General features: G+C 41.9%; 1 protein-coding gene across 1 annotated transcript in view; it reads left to right on the top strand.

Moving 5' to 3' along the window:
• The first annotated feature begins 1,398 nt into the window (after positions 1-1,398).
• LOC128778390 (translation initiation factor IF-2-like) overlaps positions 1,399-18,903 on the top strand; it is a 66,743-nt gene continuing 49,238 nt past the window's right edge. The window contains exons 1-2 of the mRNA XM_053907680.1: positions 1,399-2,052; positions 15,481-15,575. Of these exons, the coding sequence (XP_053763655.1) occupies positions 1,399-2,052; positions 15,481-15,575 (749 nt within the window). The remainder of the gene's footprint in view (positions 2,053-15,480; positions 15,576-18,903) is intronic.

Below are 18,903 nucleotides of genomic sequence, written 5' to 3'. Positions count from 1 at the left end.
AAAAAAATATCACAATATACTGCACGATTACAGGGAGAATTAAACGAAGCAATGCATGTAACGTACTTAGCATACAGTTTAGCAAACAGTGAATGAAATCAGGAAGTTGGCATTCTGATTTTCTACAACATAGATTTTTAATCAACACTGGAACACTGAAAAGATGAAATTTTGTATCCCATAGTATCAAAGACCAAATCTGGACTCTGGGAAATTACCAAGCTGATAGACTATATGCTAGCCTTTTACCTCTTGGCACCTCTCTGGTCACATGTGTAACATCTTGTAAAAGGTAACCAGGACTTGGCTTTATCTTCTTGGATCTCTACCTCTCTTTTCCTAACCCTCATCTCCCAGACATACTTTTTATGCAGAAACAGATTTACCTCTACTTTGCTCTCGTAAAATCAAGAATGATTATCCTATCACAAGGAAGAGCTCTAAGGCTTGCCTTTTTTTTTTTTTTTTTTCTTTTTCCTTTTCCTTCATACTACAGACCAAAAGCATCATCTCCTGGAGGGGGAGACATGGGCTCTTATTTTTCTAAGATCATCATTTGGCCTGCTTCACTTCCCCGTGTGCTCTTGAGGGAAATACTGCAAACACTTAGAAACCCACAGCATGAGTCACAAATCAAGTCCTCCATCGTGCAGGGAACGTGCCTGAATTTCAGAGGCAAACCAAAGTGACTCTGGCAGATCAGGCAGTTAATTCGTTTTTCTGTTCCAGTTATCAGACTGCTCTATGACAAAAATGAACAAACACATGGCAAACTGTGTTTGGAGTATGGAGTCTTAGCAACATTTTCCAAGTAGGACGGCTTACAAAAAGTATTTTCAGATCTCAGTAACTGATGCAGGACAGGGCTGTGGGGACTTGTGTCCAACTTCAACTGCAGCGGTGCTCTAAGAGAACTTGGTCTACTGGCATAATTATAGGGGCAAATTGTCAGGCTGAGTGTAAGGTGCCTTCCAAAATGACTGCAGTGCCTCCTCAGTCCTTCTAAGTCATGATAACACAGTCCAAACTTTGAAAACTATCTTATTATCATAGAGATCTCCAATTATATCAACTGACATTAGAGAAAGTCTATCAAGCATCCAGAAAAACAACAACAAATATTTTCTCCCTTACATCGGTTCATTTAAGTCCTACAACCTTGACGTAGGTATGGTTATCATCCTCATCCTACAGGGAGTAAATACTCTGCCCCAAATCACACAGCCAATAAGTGATAAGCCTCTAAATCCTTGGGTATTGATGGGCACCAATTAGTCCAGGGAGTCCAAGTCTTAAGCTTGCTGTTCAGTTTTTCTTAATCAAATGAAGAGCCCCATTTCCTTGATACCACTGACTTTTTATTTCTCCGCTGACCCAGGATGAGGAGCCTGGTACCTCATGGTCACGACCAGGCTGTTTGAAGCGACGGTGCCGCCAACTTGGCAGAGAGACCAGTGCGCATGCCCTGGGGACAGGCCGACCCCTGCTGGCCCAGCGACCCCACCCGAGACCCCTCAGAGGTTTGCTCCTGGTCACCCAGGCCAAACCCCCCTCCGGACGCCAGAAACCCACGAAGCGCCGCCACCAGCCCCGAAGCCGAAGCAGGCGCTAAGGGGCGGCCTGGGAAGCAACCCCGATGGGCCGAGGCACGGTAGGCCGCGCGGAGCGAACGACGGCGAGCGGCGGGCCTCTCCACCTGCTGCCCGGACGCGGCCCAGGCCCCGTCCCGCGGAGGTGTTCGCGCCAGGCTCGCTCCGGCGCCTCAAGTGGACTGGGTTCCCGCCCGAACGCCGCCCGGCCGCCCGCGTGCAGGCCCGAGACCTGAGCCCCCGCCTCTGGCTGCCAGCCCGCGCTCCGCGTTCACCGCGCTCGGCCGGGGCCCGCCTCTCGGCAGTTTTCGCTTTCGCTTTCCTGCCGCTGTTGTTGAGGAAAATGAAAGTGACCGTGGCCGTGGCCCGGGCCGGCGCAGCTGCCGTCGGGGCGAGGGACGCACAAAACGGCGGCGGTCGGCGAGGAGCCTGGGAGCTGGAGCCGCTACCCGCGCCAGACGAGGTAAGCGCAGCCCCGTGGCGGCCGCCTCGCGGGCTCCTCCTTGCGGACCCGGCGGGCGGGACGCCAGGCGGGCCTGTGACGCACGGGCGGGTCTTGCGGGGGGCTCCTGCCGCGGGGCTGGGGTGGCGGCGACGCGGCAGCGCCCGGGCCTGCAGGGCTCTTGTCCTCCGGGCCCGGCTGAAGACCACCTGAGGGGGCTTAGAGCAGCGTACCGAGGATCTGGCAGCCCGGGGCCGAGGTCGCACCTCGGCAAGACAGGCCACGGTTCCCATCGCACGTTTTCTTTTTGTACGACGCCACCGGTCCCCCACCCCCCACCGGGCTTCAGTAAAAATCGAAGTGGGGGTTGTATAAAATGCTGAGCAGAGTGCTTCACCTGAGCTCAGCAGGGAGGAACTCATAATTTACCCCTTCGTACCTGTGAGACTCCTCTTCCCCACTCAGCTCCACTCCTCCTGTAGTTTGCCTTTCTACGTTTTACAGATAGTGCGCACTTGGGCGCACCTGGGGTGCCTTCCAACCGTTCCCTGAACTGGCAGGTTTGCAGCTCGCCTCTCCTGGTCATAGGCATGGACATCAGCTAGGCCAGGCCGTCACCCTCTCCCCAACGCTCTGTTCGTGAGAAGACAGGGGCTCGCTCCAACCCTGGGGCTGGCGATAACGGTCGGGGATGGGTGCACTCAGGGACTGAGTCCTTTCCAGACCAGGAAACCTTCTGTCCACTGCATCTGCCCGCAGAAGGGTGAAAGATGAGTGCTCTGGTCCTGTTAACGCTAAGTTGATCATGGGGTGCGGGAACTGGGCTCCACCTCAAGGCTGTGGACACAACCACTGGGAAGACATGGGGGGGGGGGGGCGGTGAGATGTGTGATGTGTAATGTCCCCAGGGGTAAGTGAAAAAGGCAAGACAAAAGAAGGAATATATCTAGGGTATGTATGTATGTGTATGTATGTGTGTGTATATATGTATATCCCAGAAAGCCAGTGATGTGGGACAAGCATACACTGTAGAAGGCACTAAGTGTTGAAAGTAAAGTGGCTTACTTGACTTATATTCGAATGATGACGGTTTTTGTAGCCAGTACCATGAACCCCCTTTTAATCAGCGTTTGTCTCAATAAAAATGAATTCAGCCTAATCACATGGATCTGATCATAAGGCCCATTACTAAAACAAAACTTGAATAATCTTTTTTTTTTTTTAATTTTTTTTTTTCAACGTTTTTTATTTATTTTTGGACAGAGAGAGACAGAGCATGAACGGGGGAGGGGCAGAGAGAGAGGGAGACACAGAATCGGAAACAGGCTCCAGGCTCCGAGCCATCAGCCCAGAGCCTGACGCGGGGCTCGAACTCACGGACCGCGAGATCGTGACCTGGCTGAAGTCGGACGCTTAACCGACTGCGCCACCCAGGCGCCCCAAAACTTGAATAATCTTAACTTTTAAAATAGCCATCCGAATTTGACAAAAGATGGCATAAGGTCCTGATTTTTTTTAAATTTTTTTTAACATTTATTTATTTTTGAGAGGGAGAGAGAGAGCACGAGTGGGGGAGGGGAGACAGAGACAGAGAGACACTCACAGAATCTGAAGCAGAATCCAGTCTCTAAGCTGTCAGCACAGAGCCCCATATGGGGCTCAAGCTCACTGACTGCAAGATCATGACCTGAGCCAAAGTCTGTCGCTTAATGAACTGAGCCACCCAGGCGCCCCCATAAAGTCTTGATTTTTAAAGCATGGAGGTCTTCTCCTACCTTGCTCCAGGGCGGTGTTGAGTATTAATTGCTTTTAGAAAACAGCCTTTATCATGAGGCAAAAAAATCAGATTCTTGGATTCAGTCAGTTATTCCTTTTCTTCTGAATTCCGTAATGTCCTGTTCTCTCCCTCCTGTTAACTAAAGTTCAGCTGAGTGGATGGTTCTCTCCCTTTGCTCCCCTGTCTCCTGTCTGCAGGGGGAGGAGGTGGTGTAGTGGGGACAACATCCACTACATTTCTACCACCCTGTGTTCTTTCTTCCCTGGAAACTGAATTACTCAGCTGGAGACCAACAAGGCTCTGGCTTTCCCACTACCTTCTTTTCTCCGTAGCTTTATGTTTCATTGAGTTAGCCTCCAACATATGATGGACTTTCTTAAATTTTTCACTGAAAAGTAATGCATGGGATTTTATTTTTCTTAGTATCTCAGGTCTCACAAATTTAATTGCTCATATATCTTAGTTCATGGCATACTATAATCCTTGGTCCATTTTGAGTCTCTCATTTTATTTCACTCTGTTATTTCCTCCCTTTATACTCCATTTCTCTCTCAACACCCTCCTCCCCATGCGCACACAGACAGGAGGCCATGCTGGCATATTTGTTCGTTCTTCCAAAGTACATTTCATTATATCATCTTAGAACACGTATAGCTTTGAAACATATGTCATGTTTTGCTTTTGTTGCACTTAACTAAATAAATACTATTATGCTATAAATCTCATACTATTTCTTTTTTCCCTTCCACATTATGTTTTTGAGTCAAACCATAATGCTGTATGTAAGTCTAATTCATTACTCTTGGCTGTTGCATAGTTTTGTATGAAAAGTATACACCACAAGTACTTAACAGCCTCCTGGGGATAGACATCGGTGGCCTGTAAGCCCTTGCTTGCATGAACAGTTCTGCACCAAACGTCCTTTTGAGTATCTCCCTGTTGCCTTGTGCAAGAATTTTTTTGATAGACAGATATGGAACTGTTGGTAAAAGACTGTTGTCTTTTACTAAAAACTGCTACTTTGTGCTGCAGAATGACTTCATCGGTTTCCTCCCACCAGGAGTGCATGAAAAGTCACTTTTCCAACAGCTGCTGGCACTTACTATTATTTAATTTACTAATTTTTGTCAAACTACTAGGTTAAAGCAGTACTCCATTTCTGTTTTAATTGAGCATCTCATCATATTGTTTTGTCATTTGTGAACTGCCTATCCATCTAATTTGCCCTTCTTTTCTTTCAGATTTCTGATATTTTTCTATATGGGGTTTGCATTTTGTTCCTTATTTTTTTGTTGTTGTTTTTATGTATTGTTGTTTATTTTATTTAAAACCAAATTAGTTAACATATAGTGTAATAAATGGTTTCAGGAGTAGAATTTAGTGATTCATCACTTATATACAACACCCAGTGCTCCTCCCAACAAGTGCCCTCCTTAATGCCCATCACCCATTTAGCCCATCCCCCCACCCAGCACCCCTCCAGCAACCCTCAGTTTGTTCTCTGTATTTAAGAGTCTCTTATGGTTCCTTCTGTATTGGTATCCTTACATGTTAAAGTGTTAGTCCTTTGTCAGATGTGGATGTTTTAAGTCTTCCCCTAGTCTTGTCTCCCATCTGTTAATCTCACATATGGTCTCCTTTTTATTATTAACTTTATTGAGATATAATTTTTATACCACAAAATCCACCTATTTAAATTGAACTCATTGGTTTATAGTACATTTACAGAGTGGGTAACTATCATCATGATCTAATTTTAGAATATTTTTATTACTCCATTAGCAGTCACCCTCCAGTTTCTCTCAATATGCTCCTCCCAAGCCCTAGGCAAGCACTAATCTACTTCCTGTCTGTATTTGCCTGTTTCTGAACATTTCATATAAATGGGGTTCTACAGTATGTTTTTGTTGTGACTGGCTTCTTTCACTTAGCATAGTGTAGTGTAGGTTTATCCACATTATAGCCTATAGCAGTAATTTGTTCCTTTTTATTGCCCAATAATATTTCCTCATGTGGGTATACTGCTTTTGGTTTATCTGTTTATCAGTTGGTGCACACTTAGGTTGTTTTTACTTTTTGGCTATTATGAATAATGCTTCTGTGAACATTCATGTACAGTTTTTGTGTGAACACATATTTCCATTTCTTTTGGATATATACCTAGAAGTGGAATGGCTGGATCATATGGTATCTCTATGTTTAAACTTTTGAGGAAGTCCCAAATGGTTTTCTAAAGCAGCTGCAACATTTTACGGTCTTACCTGCAGTGCATGAGGGTTCCATTTTCTTCACATCCTCACCAACACTTGTCTGTCATTTTGGTTATAGCCAACCTAGCAGGTGTGAAGTTGTAGCTCATTGTGGTTTTGATTTATGCTTCCCTGATGGTTAATGATTTTGAACATATTTTCATGCGCTTACTAACCACTTGTATATCTGTATCTGCTTTGGAGAAATGTCTATTCAGATCTTTTTTTTTTTTAATGTGTATTTATTTATTTATTTTGAGAGAGAGAGAGAGAGAGCAAGTGGGAGAGGCAGAGAGAGATGGGGACAGAGAGAATCCCAAGCAGGCTCTGCACCATCAGGGCAGAGCTTGAGGTGGAGCTTGAATTCACGAACCGTGAGATCATGACCTGAACCAAAATCAAGAGTTGGTCGCTCAATCAACTGAGCCACCTAGGTGCCCCTATTCAGATCTATTTTTAAAGTTGGATTCTTTGTTTTTTATCATAGAATTGTAAGTTATTTCTATATTGTTGATATTTATCCTTTCTCAGATGTATCAGTTGCAAATAGTTTCTCCCATTCTGTGAGTTATCTTTTCACTTTCTTGATGGTGTTCAATTTTGTTGATATCCAACTGATCAATCTTCTCTCTTACCTGTTGTGTTTTTGTGTCATATCTAAGAAATTCTTGCCTAACTCAAGGTTGTAAGGGGTCACTCCTATGTTTTCATCTAAGACCTTTATCGTTTCAGCTTTTACATTTAGGTCCATCGTCGTCTTCTTCTTTTTTTTTTTTTTTAACATAAATCTTTAAACTTTGTGTAGTCACATCCATCATCTTTCTCCTTTTAGCTTGAGCTATTTGCATCTTATTTTAAAAATCCTTACCTACCTGAAGATCAAAAAGTTTTTCTATATTTTCTCCTACTAACTTTGGTTATTCTTCTACATTTACATCTTTAACCCAGTTGGATTTTGTTTTTATTATGGCTTTGTAATATATCTTAATATCTACCTTTTTGTTCTTTTTCAAACTTTTCTTAGCTTGTCATGGATTTATTCTTTAATAAATATTTTAAAATCTGTAAAGTTCACAGAAGTCTTTCTGAAGTTTTGATTAGAAATTAATTGAAATCATAGGTTCATCTGTAAAGAATTGACACCTTTTAGTGTCATGCCATCTCACTTGTGAGTATGGTCTATCTCTGCATTTATTCATGTTTATTTTATATACTTTAATACAGTTTTTCAAATTTTCTCCACAAGTCTCTTATACATTCTTTATTAAGATAATTCCTAGAGAGGTGCCTGGGTGGTTCAGTCACTTGAGTGTCCAACTCTTGATTTCGGCTCAGGTCATAATCCCAGGATTGTGGGATTGCTCAGGTCATATTCCCAGAGTTGTGGGATCGAGCCCCATGTTGGGCTCCATATGGAGTGTGAAGCCTGCTTAAAATTCCCTCTCTCTCCCTCTACCCTTTCACCCGCTCCTGCTCTTTTGCTCTCTCTTAAGAAACAAAAATTCCTAGATTCAATAATATTACTATTATAAGTGTTTTTTTTTATTTTGTCACATTGTTATGGGTTACACTGTTACATATCTTCTCTCTCTCTCTCTCTCTCTCACACACACACACACACACACACACACTCTCTCTCTCTCTCTCTCTCTCTCTCTCTGTCTCTCTCTTTGTCTCTCTCTCTTTGGTTGGTTACTGTTGGTGTGGAGAAGTATAGTCAGTTGTTTTTAAGTTAGTCTCATATCCAACTACCTTTTTGAACTCCTATTAATTCTAATAGTTTTTCTGTGGATTCTCTTGAGAGTCCTGTGTGAAATAACTATACCAGTTGCAAACACTGACAACTTTTGACTCGTTCCTTCCAATTTTATACTTGGTTTTACTTTTTATTATTTCCTTGTAGTGGTTAATTTTTCTATAATTCTATTACATGTTGGTGGGGATAGCTGGAATCCTTGTCTTGTTCCATTTCTTAAAAAGAATATATGTAGGGGGCGCCTGGGTGGCTCAGTCGGTTAAGCGGCTGACTTCAGCTCAGGTCACGATCTCGCGGTCCGTGAGTTTGAGCCCCGCGTCGGGCTCTGGGCTGATGGCTCAGAGCCTGGAGCCTGCTTCCGATTCTGTGTCTCCCTCTCTCTCTGCCCCTCCCCCGTTCATGCTCTGTCTCTCTCTGTCTCAAAAATTTAAAAAAAAAAAAAAAAAAAGAAGTTAAAAAAATTTTTAAAAAAAACTAAAAAAAAAAAAGAATATATGTAGTTTCTCTATTAAGTATGATGTTAGCTATAGGTTTGTATCCCTTTCCTTATGATCTGAGATATCAAGGAAAATAGATAAAATTCATGCATTAGTTTCCAATGAAAAATTTTGTAAGAAAATGCATCAATATGGGGCTAAAGTAATGAATAATCAAGCGATGAAGGAAAGAGGGTAGTGGGGAAGACAGGGGTTTGGTCTCCTAATTCTGTTTCAGCTCCCAAAAGCTGGTTCTTGTTTTGTTTAAGGCATTTATTTTTTAGTAGTCTCTATACCCAGTGTGGTGCTTGAACTCACAAACCCGAGATCAAGAGTTGCATGCTCCTCCAACTGAGGCAGCCAGGTGCCCCTTGTTTTTGTTTTTAACACGAATTAGCATTGAACTTTGTCAAATGATCTCTCTGTGTCTGGGAAGATAATCATCTGGGGAGATAATCGTCTTCCCCATACCAGTTTTCAATGTATTATTAGAGTGTATAATCTTAGCTACTGTAACAGCCCCAATGTTTCAGTGACTTAAACCAATAATGCTATTTATTTATCACTCAAGACACAGTCGAAGGTGTTGGGAAGATAGTAGGCTCTCCTTCACTTAGTTGTTCAGGAGCCCAGGCTCTTTCTTGCCAGTTGCTTCCCCAACTGCTAGGACCTAAGTCCTTTAGCGAGTTCTCTATGATGGCAAGAGAGGACACATATCACTATTCCTCTCATTCCGTTGACGAGGACTAGTCACCTGGTCCCACGTATTTTAAGGTGGCTGGGAAGTTTAATGGTATTCCCAGGAGGCAAAGGACAACAGAGAGATGTTGAGCAGTAGTAACTTCTTCCATAATCCATTAATGTAGTGAATTACATTGAGAGATTTTCTGACTTTGAACCATTTTTTAATATTTTATTATGATATATTCTTAATACTTTTTTGGATTTGGTTAGGTAATATTTTATTTGGGTGTTTGGCATCCATGTTTAGAAGTGAAACTGGCCCATATTTTCTTTTTATGAACAGTCCATATTCCAAATTTCAAAATTATAACAACATTAAGTTGGGTGATGTTTCCTCCTTTTTTTTTTTTTTTAATTTTCCAGAGTAACACATTTAAGGAAAGAGTGTCCATTCTTTGGAAGGTAGTAGGATGCTCTTGTAAAACGTCATAGCCCTGAAACTTTATGGACAATAAGTTTTTTAGATTACTTTGGTTTTGGAGTGCCTGGGTGGCTCAATCGATTAAGCATCTGACTCTTGATCTCAGCTCAGGTCTTGATCTCTGGGTCATGGGTTCAAGCCTCATGTTGGGCTCTGTGCTGGGCATGAAGCCTACTAAAGAAAGAATAGAATAGAATAGAATAGAATAGAATAGAATAGAATAGAATAGAATAGAATAACTTCAATTTCTTAAATGGTTATTCACATTTTTATGCCAATTTTGGCATTTTTTTCTAGAAATGTATTGATTTCATCCTTGTTTTCAAAATGTATTGTCATGTAGTTATTTACAGTTATATAGTTATTTATAGTTATATAGAAAAATACAGTTATATTGTTCTTTTATAGGTTTTTAAATGTCTGTCATATTTGTCATGCCTTTTTTTTTCTGTAGTCTTTTTTACCCCCATATTATTCTTGTTCTGTCTCCCTGTGTTCAAAGAAATACTTTGATCGTGATGAGCCATGATACATAGAATTGTTGAATCACTGGATTGTACACCTGAAACAAATATAAAAGTGTATGTTAACCATACTTAAAATTAAAAACTTAATTAAAAAATAAATTCAAATTCAAAAAACCTCACAAAGAAATACTTTTATTTTATTAATCACCTTTATTTTTTGTTCTGTGTATCTTCTATTGCACTGATTCTGCCCTTATATTTATTATTTCATTCCTTTTTATTTCTTTGGTTATATGCTATTTGTAATAGATTCAGGGTAGGCACTTGTAAAGTGAGATAGGAAAACCTGCTCCTGTCTCCTATAATCGCACTCTTTATAGGCAACCACCATTACCAAATTAGTGTTCTTCTGGATCCTTTTCTCTGCTTATGCATTTTTCTGCAACTTTTCTAAACTATGAATGTCCTGGGCCTCTTTTTCTGGTGTGTACACACACACACACACACACACACACACACACGCACACACACACATCCATTAAAATGGTCTATCATAATTTATTTATCTGTTTTCCAACTAATAGGAAATTAAGTTGAAAGTCTTGGTTTTTTAATAGTAGAGTTTAATTGACATGCAAGTAAAACCTTGGTTTACGAGCATAATTCATTCCAGAGACATGCTTGTAAACCAAAGCACTTGTGTATCAAAGCAAATTTCAAGAACCATCGGCTCAGTTGTGATCACGTAACATTTGGTGTCATGTACTACTCATATTGCAAGACATCGCTCATTTATCAAGTTAAAATTTATTAGAAATGTTTGCTTGTCTTGGCACTGGCAGAACAAGTTACTCACAATTCAAGGTTTTACCATATATTTATTTTGGGCCTTATTTCTGCCTTTTTGTTTTGCCAAATATTTATCATGAGTTCTTCCTTTTCTTTTTGTTCTTATGACTTTTTCTGGATTAATCAAGGTATCTGTTTCCATTCCTTCCTTCTTTTTTTTTTTTTAGTTTATTTATTTATTTTAGAGAGAGGGAGAGGAAGTGTTTACTTATACAAGCAGGGGAGAGGCAGAGAGAGAGAGAGGGAGAGAGAGAATCACAAGCAGGCTCCATGCTGTCAGCACAGAGCCAGATGCGGGGCTCGATCCTATGAATAGTGAGATCATGACCTGATCCAAAATCAAGAGTCACACGGATGCTGAACTGACTGAGCCACCCAGGCACCCCTCTTCTTTCTTTTTATTTAATGAGTTGGAATTCTGTAACTTACAGGGAACCCTCTTTAATTTCTTAAGCATAAACAAATTTATGTTTTCCTATAAACACCAAAAGTTAATCAGAACCTCTAACCTCTTCCCAAACATAAGAAACTTTTTATGTTTTTAATTCTCTTCTCCCTTACTTTCCCTCATAGGTGCAAACACACATTAAGTGTCTGCCCAGGAATTACTGAAATAATCTGGAAGCTTCCTGTTGTTATTAATTCTTCATACTTCAGAATATACTTTTCTTTTTCTATTTTAGAAATCTTTTGTTAACAATTGCATTCATCTGTACAAGTGCATTAAACTGCATTTGTGCAGTGGCCCTATCACATTAGGATAGGAAGGCTCACACATATGTTTCTTTTAGAGTTTTCATTGACTTTCTGAATTATTTATAGTGATTGGTGTCTCATGAGTAATGCTTCTCTGGCTTCCTTATTTCTCAAAAGTCTACTTTGGAATCCATGCTATTCTGAGCCTCATTTGACCTTTGCTGGCACAAAAACATTCTGAAGTATTTGCAAATGCTAGTCACTTCCTCATGTTTTACTTAGTTTACTTTAGCTTGGTTAAACCAAGAGCAATATCAGTTTGTGTAAACTTACCACTAACTGAAGGTTCACGTAATCGTCTTGCCCCAGGGTCAGAGACTGGCTAGAGGAATATGAAAATCACTTTGAAAATTCAGCTGGTGAATATCTTACACTATAACGCTTAACGTTTTAACATTTGTGTTTATAATACTTAACTATTTGAAGTTGGAGCCAAGTGGGCACTCTTACATTAAAACTGTGGTGAAACTAATCTGGATGGTGTTTATCAAAAGCTTTTTTTTTATTGTAATTTTTTAGAGATTTTATCTTTAAGTAATCTCTACATCCAACATGTGGTTCGAACTCACAACCCCGAGATCAAGAGTCACTTGCTCCTTCGACTGAGCCAGCCAGGTGCCCCTATCAAAAGCTTCTTAAAGTGTCGACATCTTTTATTGCAATAATTCTACTTCTAGAACTATATTCTAAGACATGTTCCTATGAGAGGTGATGTCAGGTGGTGCAGGGTAATTCCAGGTGGAACACATATGTGGCGTCGTCTCACAGGATTCGCATATTGAGAAAGTTATTCATTCCCTGTCAATTCCTTTTCAGTGTTCTGATCAAGGGAGGGAGAAAGCTGTCAGTTTGGTGCCGCTATGTCTTTAACACCTCTCTAAACTTTCCCAATCTCCCTTTTGATATCAAAGAATGAGCAAAAGGATAGCAATATCTTAACTATATTTTCACAACGGTTTTTTGTTTTCCATTGTGTTTGTCTGTAAGATTGCCTTCCTTTATGACATAAGATGCTGGTTTTCCATTTATAGTAGTAAATAAAGTTTGCTTTTAAGATTCATTTATTATTTAAGGGCAGGAATTAATTAATTTAAAGAGAAATATTAAGTATAGTACATATGGTATTTAATTTTGGTGAAATAGTTATGGTGATGTATGGATGACTAAAACGTGCAAAACATGACACTAAAGAATAATCAGAGCTTCAGATACAGATTAAAAAAATTTTTTTAATGTTTTATTTATTTTTGAGACAGAGAGACAGAGCATGAGCAGGGGAGGGGCAGAGAGAGAGGGAGACACAGAATCGGAAGCAGGCTCCAGGCTCTGAGCTGTCAGCACAGAGCCCGATGCAGGGCTCGAACTCAGGAACTGTGAGATCATGACCTGAGCCGAAGTCGGATGCTCAACCGACTGAACCACCCAGGCGTCCCCAGATACAGATTTTAAATGGAATGTTCTTATATAGGAAGCTGTTCCTCTCAGTGAGACTTCTGCTATCAGAAAATTGGAAACCAGGGCAGTCAGGTGGCTCAGTTGATTGAGTGTTTGATCTTGATTTCGGCTCAGGTCATGATCCCAGGGTTGTGGAATCGAGCCCCACATCAAGCTGGGTTGGAGATACATATGTTTAAATTTGAATGTCTCCTTGCTAGGTTTACAAAACCTCTGTTGGGAAGAAAAATATGTTCACTGCAAGGTCTAATGCTTGGCAGAAACAATTTCTACCTTTTGCCTAGTAGAAATTCCTAGCAAACTGCAGAACTTTTTTCTCGAAACTCTTGGATTCTTTTGTGGGAATGGGGTCAGCAGGTCCCTATTGAGAGACTAGATGATGTCTCTTTCTGAGAGTGGTCTCACTGTCTTGGTGCAGGCTTCCTCTTTCTACAAAGGATGCTGGGCCCTGGCCAGGGCCAGACAGCCTGGTCCTGAGCCTCAAGAAGGCCTATTGCAGCATTCCAGTGACATCTGCCAGGTTGTAGCAAGACCTTTGACTGGCCAACTCCCCCTTTCCTAGGGTCCCTCAACTCCTCTCCACCCCCAATGCCACCACTGCTGTGATTCAAATTGTCACATCTCTTGCCTGGATAACACAGTGACCTCCAACTGGTCCCTACTTCTCATTACCTCTTGACTATTTTGTCACAGAAGCCAATGTGTGTTAGTCTCTTGTGGCTGCTATAACAGATTACCACAAAGTCTGAAGGTCAAAGTCCTAAAATCAAAGTTTCATCAGGGCTGTGTTCCTTTTGGAGGCTCTGGAGGAAAATCATTTAGTTGCCTCTTCCAGCTTTTTGAGGCTTCCTGCATTCCTTGGCTCATGGCCCCTTCTTCCATCTTTCGAACCAACAAGTCTTTCTCAGGTTGTACTGCTCTGATGCTCCTCTTCTATAGTCACATCTCCATCTGCCTCCCTCTTGTAAGGACACCTGTGATTACATTGGGCCTACCTGCATAATCCAAGATCATCTTCCCATCTCAAGATCCTTAATTTATCACATTCTGCCTTTCTCCATGTTAGGGGATATATTCACTACTTGCAGGGATTCAGACATCAACATCTTTGGAAGGGCCATTATTCAGCCTACCACGTAGTACAGCATTTTAAAAACACACACACATCCAATCACATTACTCCTCTGCCTAAAATTCTCACGTGGTGCTCCAGTCCTCAGAGGATGCAAGCCTCTCAGGGCTGGGGGTGCCATACAAGGGCTGCCTCCCCATACATCCTCTCTCCCTACCCAGCCTCTGGCTTGCTGTCTGTGTTCCAGCCTTTGCACGTGTTTTTTACCCTACACTCCATTGCAGGTCTTCCCAACGCTTCAGACAAGATCAGGCCTCTCTAGGATGCTCTCATAGTGGCTTGCGCCTTTCTGCTGTCACACTTAACCACAGGTCGTTATACCTTTGCATTTATTTCAGTGATCATTTGATTAATATATGCTTCTCCTATGTGAGTAAGTACTCCATACAGGCAAGGACCATGTGTGGGTTTTGCCCTTTGTTGGATCCCAGCACAATGTCCTGCTTATGGTAGATGGTTAATAAGTACATGGGGATAAATGAATAAGTGAATGCATATCAATGGTTTTGTCATCACCCTCTGTTCCCTTACCCTGCTGCTGCTTCTGCACAGCGTTTATTGCTCCTTCTCTTGTCATATCCCTCCACCAGAATGGAAGCCCACGTTAGAAGGGACTTTGTCTTTTGGGTTCATTCCAGGTCCTAGAGCAGTGTCTGGTCCATAACAGGTGCTTGATAAATGAGGGATGCATGATATGCAGGATGCTCAGATCCTCTCTCAAAGTTTTCATAGCTGACCCCTCTTTGAAATTGGCCATTATCAAGTTCTTCATTTTAATTATTCAATGATAACTTACTAATCAGGCAAAGCAGCAGAGACCTTTAAGATATTCAATTTTTTAAAAAGTTTATTCTGAGAGAGAGTGAGCATTTGTGTGAACAGGGGAGGGGCAGAGAAAGGGAGAGAGAGCAGGTTCCCTGCTGTCAGTGCAGAGCCAAACTTGGGGCTCGATCCCACGAACTGTGAGATCATGACTGGAACCGAAATCAAGAGTCACACACTTAATGGACTGAGCCACCCAGGCGCCCCTAAAACATTTTTGTGAGGATTAAATGAGTTACTAAATGTAAATCATTTGGAGCAGTGTCCGGTACTTGGTGAGCTCTGTGTAAGTTTGCTTGTTGTTGCTATTAAGAAATGCTTGAGTCCTTGATAGTTTACAATTTACAGTTCTTACTATGACGTGACTCTGTGGTGGGATCACAAACTGAACTGAGTGGGTTCTCCTGGCTCCTGCACCTGGGTGGACCCAGCTGTTGCAGCTGCCTGTGGACAGGCCAGGGGTGGGAGTGGGGGAGGGCAGTTGGTAGGCACTTCAGATGGATGATTTTGTTCATGACTTGTGCTTTTTCTTGTTTTGCCTGCAGATGGCAGCACGCCCTGGACTTGTCTGCACCGCAAGCAGCCCTGAGGCTGGACAGCAGGGAGACAAGAAAATGGACTCCCCTCTGCAACCCGCAATGTGAGCAGTTGTGCGAGGATTGTTGATGTTCTGTTTCGACCCCATTCGCCCTCCACAGATAATAATTCTAAGTTTCCTATTTGGGAATAAGAGTACTTTCTGTCCAGAAGGCTAAGGCCATTGTGCTGCTTCTTGGCATTGTGATGAGATCTAGGAGAGACTTCCTGATTTTCAGCACCTGCTTGGTTTGATGCTGTTCTTTCCTGACTTGCAACCCCTTTAGGGCCGTGTGTGACAGGGATTCTGTGACAGTTTCCTTCAGTGTCACTAGTCCTTCTTTGCAAGGAGCTTGATGATCCCTGTCCTTCATCCTACCCTCTGCCTGCTTTCCCCCAAGACTCTGTGTGTCAGGTACTGCTATGCGGTTTATATCTCATTTGGCCCCCACAAAAACCTGGTCAAATAGCAAATATTATTCCTTTGTTACAAATGCAGAACCAGGGCCCAGAGATTAAATTATGTACAAAGGTGATATGTGGCAAGCCAGGGTGTGCAGCCCAAGGTCTCTGTCACTCTTGCCTCTTATCAGAAAATGAGGCTGGCCACCTATGGGTAGAGGATGAATCATATTTGTGCTTGTAGACCAGAAAAAGGAACAAAGTAGAAGTAATGGAAAACAAAATTAGAGTCCCTAAATAACCTCACTCTCTTAAATCTACATCCTAACTTCACATAACCCTATTTTTCTTTATTTCTTTTAACCTGAATTATTGACACACTAGCAAAATTTGCCTTTGTTACTATTTGCCTTATGCATATCCTTGTGTACTTGGCGCAAGGTAGCTTTATGGTTCATTTGAAGGGTCTGGAACCTCCATAAATCAGACAAGTGGGAAGAGTCTTCCTCTGTGTGCAGAAGGTCTGGTGACCCATCTGAGGGTGCACACGGTGACGACCCTGAGCGCCCTGAGTGTGACCCTGTCTCAGCTTACCTCTGATGACTGGTACAACCCACAGCTGAAGTGTCGCCCATGTCAGTTATGTTATAAGCCAGACCACTCATAAGTGCCTCCTGATAATCGGAGCATTCTAAAATGCTGCAGTTAAAACTGTGGCCAGTGGAAGAAGAGCTGTTCTTTGTCCCGGGGGCATCTTCCTGAGTGCTACTTTGGGGCACTTCTCTAGTCCCTCAGCACAAAGAGCCTCGAGGACACATTCACTGTGGATGTTTCAAATTAGTAGATTGACACCAATCACTTTCACAAGCAACAGTCACTAGCCTGTGTGAGATATTTTTTCCTTGTACTTTTTTTTTTTTTTTTAAACAGCTTTACTGAGCTATAGTTCTCACACCATACAATTCATCCATTTAAAATGTATGATTGAGGGGCGCCTGGGTGGCTCTGTCAGTTAAGCATCTGACTTCAGCTCAGGTCGTGATCTCATGAGTTCAAGCCCCTCATTGGGCTCTTTGCTGTCAGGACAGAGCCTGCCTCGGATCCTCTGTCTCCCTCTCTCTCTGACCCTCCCCCACTCATGTGCTCTCCCTCTCTCTCTCTCTCTCTCTCTCTCTCTCTCTCTCAAAAATAAACAAAAAAAATATATGATTGAATGGCTTTTAATATATTCACAGTTATGCATCCATCACCAGAGTCAATTTTATAACATTTTCATTACCCCAAAAGAAAGTGTACCCCTAAATTGTCACCCACCTCCACTCTCCTGATTTCCCCACGCCACTGGCAGCCACTCATCTACTTTCTGTTTCTAGACATCCTATACTGGACATTATAGAAATAGAGCCACACCACCTGTGATCTTCTGCGTCTGGCTTCTTTCACTTCGCACCATGTCACAGCATGTGTCAGTGCTCCATTCCTTTTCATTTCCAAGTAATATTCCATTGTGTGGATATACTGCCTTTGGGCTCTCATTCATCATTTGATGGACATTTGGGTTGATTTGAGTTTTGGCTGTTATAACACTATGAATATTTTGGAGTGTGGGTTTTTGTGGGGGCCATGATTGTAAGTTGTAAGTTTTATGACTGTAAGTTGTAATGAGCAATTCCAGTTTTTAAAGATTTAAGAGAGGAATAGAACTATGTTGATGTTGTTTGTAACTTAAAGGGACAATTTTTTTGTGTAGATGTAGATTTCCATTCAGAGAGATTAACTATATAACACAAGGCTAAAATCAAAAGGTGTCTAGATCTAATTCTCCATATCACTTGAGTTTTCTAAGTTCTATGTTTTACTATTTTTTTTTTTTTAAATAGGCTGGGGTGCCTGGGTGGCTCAGTTGGTTAAGTATCAACTCTTTATGTCAACTCAGATCATGATCTCATGGTTCATGGGTTCAAGCCCTTCATCAGGCTCTGCACTGATGGCATGAAACCTCCTTGCTATTCTCTCTCTCCCTCTCTCTCTGTCCCTCCTCATCCTCCCCCCCCCAAAATAAATAAATAAACTTTAAAAAAATTAGGAAAGAAATATGTATTGGTCCTGAGGTCTCACTTGAAATGATGTGGAATTAGTCTGGGTGGAGGGTGGTACAAGGATTTTTTTCTGGGTGTGTTTGGCTGCTGGGTGGTTGAGGTGGAAGCCGGGACCAGAGAGAGGAACGAGGTGGGAGGAGAATCTGGGGTGATGTGTGACACCCATCTGCCTTCGGCCCAGCTTCCCCTGGCCCACCCTCATGGCTGCAGGGCACTGACTGGTAATACTTAGTATGGTTATTGCTTGTTAACTGGGTGACGTGCTTCACAGCTGAGAACCTCTGTGTCCAGTTTCACTCTGCTTCTGACTCACAAAGCTCTGGTGTTGAGCTCTTGGTTTTTAGTAAAAGCAGGTGTTAGGAAGAATGTACTAAAAGACAAATCAAGCCCCTAAGGGACTTTGATAGATGCAGTACTAAAAAACATTTCCGGGCTGTTTTTTGTTATTATGTTTGTTTTGTTTTGTTTTGTTTTTTTAAACAGGACTCAACAGTTTTCAGTTTAACTGTGTTTTCCTTCCTGAAATCTCTAAGTGAGGCTAGTCTTTGTGATTTATTCTATGCATTGTTTTTAGGGAGTTCCTCTACTTCTCATGTCTCGGTTGAAGTTAGAGAGCATTGTTTTTCTTTTCACACCAACCATACCTACAGAAATAGGAGTGATTTGAGTTTGCCTCCAATTTCTTTCTTTATCTCTATTTTCCTTCCTTTGGGGGTGTTTTAACTGAATTCTGACTTCGGGTGAGTCAACAGGAATTTTTAGGTATCATTCAATGCATGACAGGAAAGATATCATAAGAGATGGTAGCCCTCAAGGATCCCACCTTCTGGTTTGAGAGTCAAAGCTTTATTCCCACCTGTTGACATACAGTACTAACACCTCTGAGTGCCC

This window comes from Panthera pardus, unplaced genomic scaffold (assembly GCF_024362965.1).
Source record: "Panthera pardus isolate Hobbes unplaced genomic scaffold, ASM2436296v1 HiC_scaffold_2, whole genome shotgun sequence".
In the NCBI taxonomy this organism is placed as follows: domain Eukaryota; kingdom Metazoa; phylum Chordata; class Mammalia; order Carnivora; family Felidae; genus Panthera; species Panthera pardus.
Note: the sequence above shows the minus strand (reverse complement) of the source record. Positions and strands in the feature narration are given on the sequence as shown.